Source organism: Oncorhynchus nerka, linkage group LG15 (assembly GCF_034236695.1).
Source record: "Oncorhynchus nerka isolate Pitt River linkage group LG15, Oner_Uvic_2.0, whole genome shotgun sequence".
NCBI classification, from domain to species: domain Eukaryota; kingdom Metazoa; phylum Chordata; class Actinopteri; order Salmoniformes; family Salmonidae; genus Oncorhynchus; species Oncorhynchus nerka.
The window spans coordinates 80,365,096-80,373,469 of record NC_088410.1 but is presented as its reverse complement, the minus strand read 5'-3'; the positions used below and the strand labels follow the sequence as shown (position 1 = coordinate 80,373,469).

At 42.0% G+C, this 8,374-nt stretch overlaps 1 protein-coding gene across 1 annotated transcript; it reads right to left on the bottom strand.

Moving 5' to 3' along the window:
* Window positions 1-2,828: 2,828 nt before the first annotated feature.
* On the bottom strand, window positions 2,829-8,062 carry adnpa (activity-dependent neuroprotector homeobox a). The gene is made up of 4 exons (XM_029683722.2): window positions 7,705-8,062; window positions 6,447-6,563; window positions 6,138-6,230; window positions 2,829-5,722 (listed from the first exon to the last, which is right to left on the bottom strand). The coding sequence occupies exons 2-4, from the start codon at window positions 6,552-6,554 to the stop codon at window positions 3,527-3,529; spliced, it is 2,397 nt and encodes a 798-aa protein (XP_029539582.1). The 5' UTR covers window positions 6,555-6,563; window positions 7,705-8,062; the 3' UTR covers window positions 2,829-3,526.
* Window positions 8,063-8,374: the final 312 nt, after the last annotated feature.

Genomic DNA, 8,374 nt, shown 5'->3' with positions numbered 1-8,374 from the left:
GGGATATTCAGAGATGGAAACTTTCCATTGGAATTAACAGGAATCTATGCAAATTAATATTGATATTTTTGCATTGGATAAATTTACCATATCATATAGAGGCAGAAACATAAACCTTTTACCTTATTATAAGTAGACAATTGCAAATTATTAAATCCTTCCAAAATAAATAAAATAATTAGTTACGAATTGAACTTCAATTAAATGAGTTGCCTCTTCACATAGGATGATTTCACTGAACAAAAGAAAGGGAATATTGAATCATCCCCAATGATCCATCGCATCTCCCCAAAAACATTTAACATACATCTGTAAAATGAAAGCCTAGAAACTAAAGCTTTGGTTGTCTTCCTCTCAGGCTTCCATGTTTTTCTCCCTCGACCTACTCAATGTCCACCTCTTGAACATCAGAGGCCTCATCTTCATTGTCACTTTCCAACCTTGGGGATGGCAACCACTTTTCAACCCTTGTATTGGTCAGCCTGTTGCGTGCCTTTGTGTGTGTTCCAAAACAAGGACCAGTTGCACTCTGAGGCAGCTCATGGTGGGATTTGGAGGATGGTGGAGGCAACAGGGGAAAGAGCCTCAGATTCACAAAGTCCCTTCCACCAGGTGGCTGATGAGATATGTTGGCACGACTGCCATATTGCATATCCATCCCAAAGCCCTTGCTTGGAAGTGTACTTCGCCATACTGCCAAGAACCTTGCCCTCATCCAGGCCAAGGTGGCGAGACACGGTAGTGATGACACCATAGGCCTGATTGATCTCTGCACCAGATAGGATGCTCTTGCCAGCATACTTGGGGTCCAACATGTACTCTGTATGGGCTTCAGGCAGAGGTCTTCACGCTTTTTGATGCATTTCAGAACTGCAGTTTCCTCTGCTTGGAGCAACAGTGAAGTGGGCAGGGTAGTACAGATTTCTTCTCTTACATCTGCAAGCAGTCTGAAAATCATACAGGATGGCATGGTCTCCCTCAATCCATGCAATGGATACTGCTATAGGTTTCAGGAGTTTCAGTCTGCTTACCACTCTCCCAAAATAAATCATCCAGGAGGATCCTCTTGATGAGGTTGTTCATATCGGCAGACTGTGATATGGCCATTTCTTGGAGATTCCTTCCCCTCCAGGACTGTCAAACATGATGACAACAGCACCCCAACAGATGTTGCTGGGCAGCTTTAATGTGGTGCTCTTATTCTTCTCACTTTACTCAGTGAAGTAAATAAATTGCTGCTATAACTTGACCCTTCACATACCTAACCATTTCCTTGGCTCGCTTGTAGAATGTATCCATTGTTTTCAGTGCCATGATGTCCTTGGGGAGCAGATTCAATACATGAGCAGCACAGCCAATAGGTGTGATGTGAGGGTAGGACTCCTCCACTTTAGACCAGCAGCCTTCATGTTTGCAGCATTGTCTGTCACCAGTGCAAATACCTTTGGTCCAAGGTCATTGATGACGGACTTCAGCTCATCTGCAATGTGGAGACCGGTGTGTCTGTTGTCCCTTGTGTCTGTGCTCTTGTAGAATACTGGTTGAGGGGTGGAGTTGATGTAGTTAATTTTTCCTTTCCCATGGACATTCAACCACCCATCAGAGATGATTGCAATAGTCTGCTTTCTCTATGATTTGCTTGACCTTCACTTGAACTCTGCACCCAGCAAATTAGTGGATAAAGCATGCCTGGTTGGAGGGGTGTATGCTGGGCGAAGAACATTCAGAAATCTCTTCCAATACACATGGCCTGTGAGCAGAGGTGAACCAGTTGCATACAACTCGAGCAAGACATTCATCAGAATTTATCTGATTACATTGCTCCATTGAGTCAAAAAAACTGGATTCCAGGAGGACCATGAGCTGTTGCTATCGATAAGGTGTCCGATTCATCATTTTCACCTTGAATAGAAGTAGAGGGACTTTTGTCAGAGGTTGCTTGTTGTGAGCACTGAGGAAACTTTATGCACTTGGCCAGATGATTCTGCATCTCACATATGCATTCTTCACATATGATTTGGCACAGTATTGGCAAATGTACACAACTTTTCCTTCTACATTAGCTGCAATGAAATGTCTCCACACAATCAGATAGTGCCCGTGGCATTTTCCTGTACAGGTTAGGGGGAAAAATTAGTAAAACAATATATATAATTCCCATGTACAGATAGTTAGGCAGTTAAACTCCTTTGTAAGATAAATGATTTAAAATGAAACATGTATGGAAACAGGTTAATTAACACTCAGTTAGCAGGCTCAAGCAAGTCCAAATCCACATGGTAGCAAAAACTGACTTGCAGAAATTAACAAGTTAGAAATGCTTTAAAACACACTTTTCTGTAAGCTACCATTTACTATTAACAAAAAGATAATGCATGTCATACAAAATATATTCACCCCACCCATTATTGTAATCAAAACATACCAGAAAGCAAGTAGTCCTTTGCTCAGACAGTGTAGTAGTGTGGGCTCAATAGCATCTCATTAGCATGCAAGATCTTGAGAATCAGCTGTACATGTGATGGAAGAGTGCACTGTGCATGCAGAGGGTTGCAATTCCATTGAATTGAGGTTAGTTTAACCAAAATATGCCACAAGATCTAAAATTTCCTTGTGTATCCCACAAAAAAAGGTTCACTGTTATAAGCTAACCTTTTTGATGAATTTAAGCAAAATTCCCCAAATCCAAGGCTTAAATTCCCATGGAAAATTTACCGGAAAGTTTCCGAACCTTTGCAACCCTAGGTACTGTATATATATTTTTTTATTACAATGGAGTATATTTGTATAATGGAGGGGCACAAAAACATTATATAGTGTTAGTCAAATGAAGATTCTTTGAAAAAGCTTTATTAAACCAATTTCTTTGTTTAAACAAAAGTGAACATAGGTATGTATACATGTTACCCTGCTATCTCTAAAATTGAAATGACAATAATACATCATATGGGAGGACAATCCATATGCCTATAAGAAGTGAAAGTTTTTGAATTTTACTTAAAACTGACAGTCTAAATGTATGCATAATCTAATGTAGGCCTACTAAATATGTACAATGTTCCCACCAATATTAGCTACAGACACCATACATTTTCTTTTGCACCATTTCAGCATACCTTTATCTGGAGCCAGAAGTTTTAACAGCTATTTTCTATACTTGTGTAGTTCCTAATTTATGAATGAGTAATTATTCTTTACTTAAACTGAGCATCCCACTGACTTTATGAAGTCTTAATTTGTCCTGTCAGTCTCCCCTACCTTCTCTGACTTTCCTATAACTGAAGAACTGCAGTGTAAGGATTACCTGCACCAAACCCTCATGCTTCCCCTGTACCGCAGGTCTTCTAGGCTGCTCTCATTTTGATGCATCATCTTACCAACCCAAGGCACCTTATTTAGGCCTAGAGTCTGTAGTAAACTAACAGAAGGTGATTCAGGTTTTTGATCAACCATCTTGATAAGGGCCCATCTCTATTTTAGGCCCCTCAATGCTTGGAGAGTTCTCTTCTGGCAGGTTTGATTTTCCTTAAGACGTGACATCCACAGATTTTGGTGTGTCAACTTGCCCATTCTCAATGGAACAGTCCTCTGGTTCCGACTCACTATCAGACGAGTCAATAGATATGGGTTCTGTGTAAGTACTTAGCTTGAGGGTACAGTTAATGGTCTCGCATTGCTTTCTTTGGTCTGTGTTAAGTGCCGGCCGAGACTTAAAGGCCTTCTCCACTGATGTGATGGGGAGCTTGGTTTTCTCCTCAAAGTCCATGTCATGCTTCAGTCCCTTGAGTGCCTGCATGTCAAAGCCAAGTAGCACTTTCAATTTCCTGGTCTCACAGTCTCCCTCACATGACCTCCGTCGATTAGCGAAGTGACTGGCAATGTCAGACTTCCAGAGCCACAGGCTTGCAGACAGCTTCTCTTCTTCCTGTGAAGTTAAATAGGGGCAACGATTGAAATAGGTCGTGAGGAAGGCTTTGCGTGCTTCATAAGTCTTGTGCTCATAGTTCCTAGGGTCCAACACTAGATCCACAGCCTCCCCTGGCTTGTCCATATTCATGGGGGAATATACATCATTTTTTATCTTCATCCTCTTGGAGCCAGACATGGGTTGGGAGGGTAGCTGACGCTTTAAGAACCCTGCACCAGAGGAGTTGAGTGTCAAGGCAGACTTTGGTCCCAGGCCCTTCTGGGCCCTTCCCACAGCTCGGCACTGCACAAGGTGCAGAGTGATCGTGGAGGCCACCATGTTGCTAGTATAGACGCCCAAACAGTGGATGCACTTGTATGTCATCTTCTTCTCCACAGGGTGCATTGTCTGAAGCACTTGGTGTCGTTCTCTCAGATGCTGTGACAAGGCATCAGATATAGGACCCTTGAGGATGGTAAAACATAGTGGACATAAGGTCTTGCCAACCTCATTGCTGCCAGATACAGTGGCTTGACTTCTGGCAAGCATGTCTTTCTTATTCACTGGCATCTTTGAAGGCATACTCTTCACTGGAGTGTGGAAGCTGTTCTGGGCATGGGAAGCCATAGACTGCTCCTGAGCAGCTACAGGTTCCTTCATGTTATAGGTTATAACAATAAGCTGTATGATTTTGTTCTTAGCCTGCCCAATCGTGAGGTCGAAAGTAAGCGGGGAGGCGGCTGGAGGACCAACAAAGTCATCTGGATGAGCCTGCCCCACATGATCTAGCATTTTCTCCACATTATTGAAGCTGGCATGACACTGTGGGCAGGTGAGCCCATGAATCAGCATGTGGTTAAGCAATGTGTCACTAGGCAGATATCGGTTGCAAAGCAAACACTTACTGGTGAAGTTGTGGATCTTCATGATATACTTGGCAATTGCCCATACCTTCTTAGCCCTGTGTGCCTTCTCAAAATGAGCACTGTACAGGTTTTCAGGGAAGAGCTCATTGCAGACCGTGCACATTTTCCACTTCTGTGTTTGGGATGTAAGACTAGCATTAGCACCTTCTCCCAAACCACCATTGCCAGGAATGGTCAAACGCTGGCCAGCAATAGAGGACTGACATGTCACATTCTTTAGTCCAGTAGGTCCCTGCTTTAGATGGACCCCTACCATATGGCTAACCTGTTCAGACGTCAGGGTACGACCCCCAGTCATCACAGAACCCTTCTGGGCCATCCCATAGCTTTGCGGTCTGGACACCACAACATTAGCATGTCCAATCATGGTTGTCACCTGAGAGCCAATGCGCTCATGATATTCAATGACATGCTGCACTAGCGCCTCATAACTACGGGTGGAGAACTGACAGCGCTTACAGAGGATGTTGTTGCCGTTGACAGCATTGGCTCCATTTTTGACTGATGTTTCTGAGACCATGGCAACATAGGGTGAGACCACATGCTGGAAGTGCTCCCTGTAGATGTGCCTTCGCACAACATTGTACAGAGGGTCCCGGAAGTTACACTTCTTGCAATAGTACATTGCCTTCTCCACCTTGTTATTTGCCCCCACAGCAGCCCCCTGGTAGCCCCCTAGACCCTGACGTGCCACACTAGATATGTGGAAGACCTTGACATGCGTTTCCATTGTCTTCTTGCTCGCAGTGAAGGTGCAGTAAGGGCAGTTGAGCAGGATGCGGTTCTCAAAGTTGTGCCTGTGGACATTTCGGAAGTGGTTTTTGTAGCCCGAGTAGTACTTGGAAGAGAAGTTGCACTCTGTGCAGCAGAAAGGTTTTGACCGGTACTCCTGTAAAAAAAATATATATATATATACAGGCGAGTTTAATAACGTTGTTTAATTTTTCGAACTTTGTAATCACAACATTTACAAAACTGAAATGGTTACTCCTTTATCCAAAACTAGTTGTATTTATGATTGTGACAAACAAAGCAGCACTATAATCATTACAAGCCCCAGAATTTTTTAAACATTTATTTTACCTTTATTTAACTAGGAAAGTCAGTTAAGAACAAATTCTTATTTTCAATGACGCCATAGGAACAGTGGTTACCTGCCTGTTCAGGGGCAGAACAGCTCTGGGATTTGAATTTGCAACCTTCTGGTTACTATTCCAACGCTCTAACCACTAGGCTACCCTGCCGCCCCCATAAGGGGTAATTAACTTAATTATCTTGTCCCTTTTCTAGTGTGAATCATTTACCTGTGTTTTTGAGAATGTCGGATCCCATGAACAAAGTTCCAGACAGAGAGTATTCTTCACATAGTTCTCATCTGGGCAAAATTCTTTGAGGTCCTATGTGAGAGGGACAATTATTCTGATCAGAAATCACAGTACTGTATGCTGGAACTTGTCAAATTAGATTATATGCCTACTAATTTCTACCACCATAATTTTTTCGGAAGCACAAATGACTATAAAAATATGAGTGAAACTCTTACGTTAGGCACACACACCACACTAAAACCTTAGTGATAGGTAAAAGCTATGACTTGTTTTATTTTCTCTCACCTCCGCTTGCTCCTTACAGTACTCCAGCCCAATGTCACAAAGTGCCGCCTTCACCTGTTTCCTTGCTCTCCGTATCCTAGTGAGGTTGTTCACAGGGAGTTGATACATCTTTCCAGACTGCAATAATAAATGACAGAGAATTCTATTACTACTCATGTCAAACTCATATGGCCTGCTCATACCCAAAGCTAGCCAAGTACCTCAACTCCATGATGATTTTATCCAGGGTTGATCTCAGACTAGTTTTTTTCCAAACGAACCACTGACTTGCTATGAAGTCAATACAAAAAAAAGTATTCTTAAACCCTTACCGTGTACCAGTTTATCCTCTGATGTTGCGAGCGTTTGTTTGTTGAAACGTTTTAATAAAACATTAATCAAATACAACCGTTACCATGTTGAGATTTAATTGGCACATGCGCATTCGTGCCGACTTGGCATCTTAGAGCTGGTTGTAGCTACTTCATTAACGTCTTGTTAAAAAGTATGCATTTCAGCAAACAAAGAAATGCACGCAATAGAGGACAAACATTGTAATGTTTGACGTATCGACTGCATAGAGACTCGAATGCGTTGTAAGGTAATAAAAAAAACGATAGTCTACATTCAACTCCGTAGATGAAATCGTCGTGGAGTTGAGGTACTTGGCAATAACGTGAAGATTATTTGCATTCGAAGATCATAGCTAAATCACAAACAGCATCGATTGGCACAGACATGATGGGACTTCAGTTTTGGGAAAACATTCTCATCTATTGGTTTCCTGTACAGCTGAAACGTCCTTATGTAGCTATGCGGCCGTCACTACTTACCATAGCCACAAAATCATAATTTCTACAATTTATCTTTAAGTGAATTTAAACCTAACCACAGTGCTAACCTTATGACTGACCTTAAATTAAGACTAAAAAGCGAATATGGGCCTAACGCGTTAGCGAATTTAGCTAGCTAACATCACTTAGATCTCTGATGGTTAGTTACAAATCCTTTGTCAAAGGTTGGTTATCTAACTAACGTTATAATGTCAGCAATCATTATGAAGAGAGGTAAAGAAAATATACAATGGATGCTTGTTAGTTACCTTACTTGTTAGCTAGCGTCAGTTTAGCAAAGGCGAACTGGCTAGCATGCAGTAGCTAGCCAACGTCTAGCCGAACAACTAGTTAGCCGATGATAGTCAGGCATGTTTGTTCGCTAGTTAACTTGCCGCCATAACTAGTTATACAAAATGCTGCGCCTCAACTCTAACCAATCTTACCTGGTATGTCTCCGAATCCAACCACACAAAAACTGGCTGCCCAAATGGTTTGCTGAGATAAATGCTAGCTAACAAGAAACGGTAGCTCGTTGGCTAACAAATGAATCCAACTCAATGATGCGGTTGTTGTTCGTCCTCGCCAAGCCGGTGGTGCTGTTTAGCTAGTTAGCAAAATCTCTGCAATATACGTTAAATTAATTGCTAGCTAATACCCACGATATGTTGGGTGGATTTCTAGTGCATATTTTACAACATACATGGCCAATTAGACTGTTACAATTGAATCCGACAATCATCAGCACTTCTCTTGAACGTTCCCAACTAACCCGAGCCAAGTCAATCCAAAATGGCGAGGAGGAAAAGACGGAAGTGAATGTTTGGGGGGATAAGTTTTAAATCTACAATATTTTTTTTCTGAGATATGTGCTTCCCTTAGTACGGAGTATCTAATTGTTTCAAAAGTCACACCTATGTTTCTTGGGTGTAAAATCAAGGAAAGTGGTCCAAAAGCATCATATATTTTTTACTTTGACTGGACCCACCCATCTATTCCACGACATGTGGGCCCATAGAAGACTAGGCCACAGACAGAACAATGAGCTAGTTATAAAAATTATTTGACTAGGCTAATACACCCTGACCCTGTGATATAGTTTTAGTTAGTTTTGCC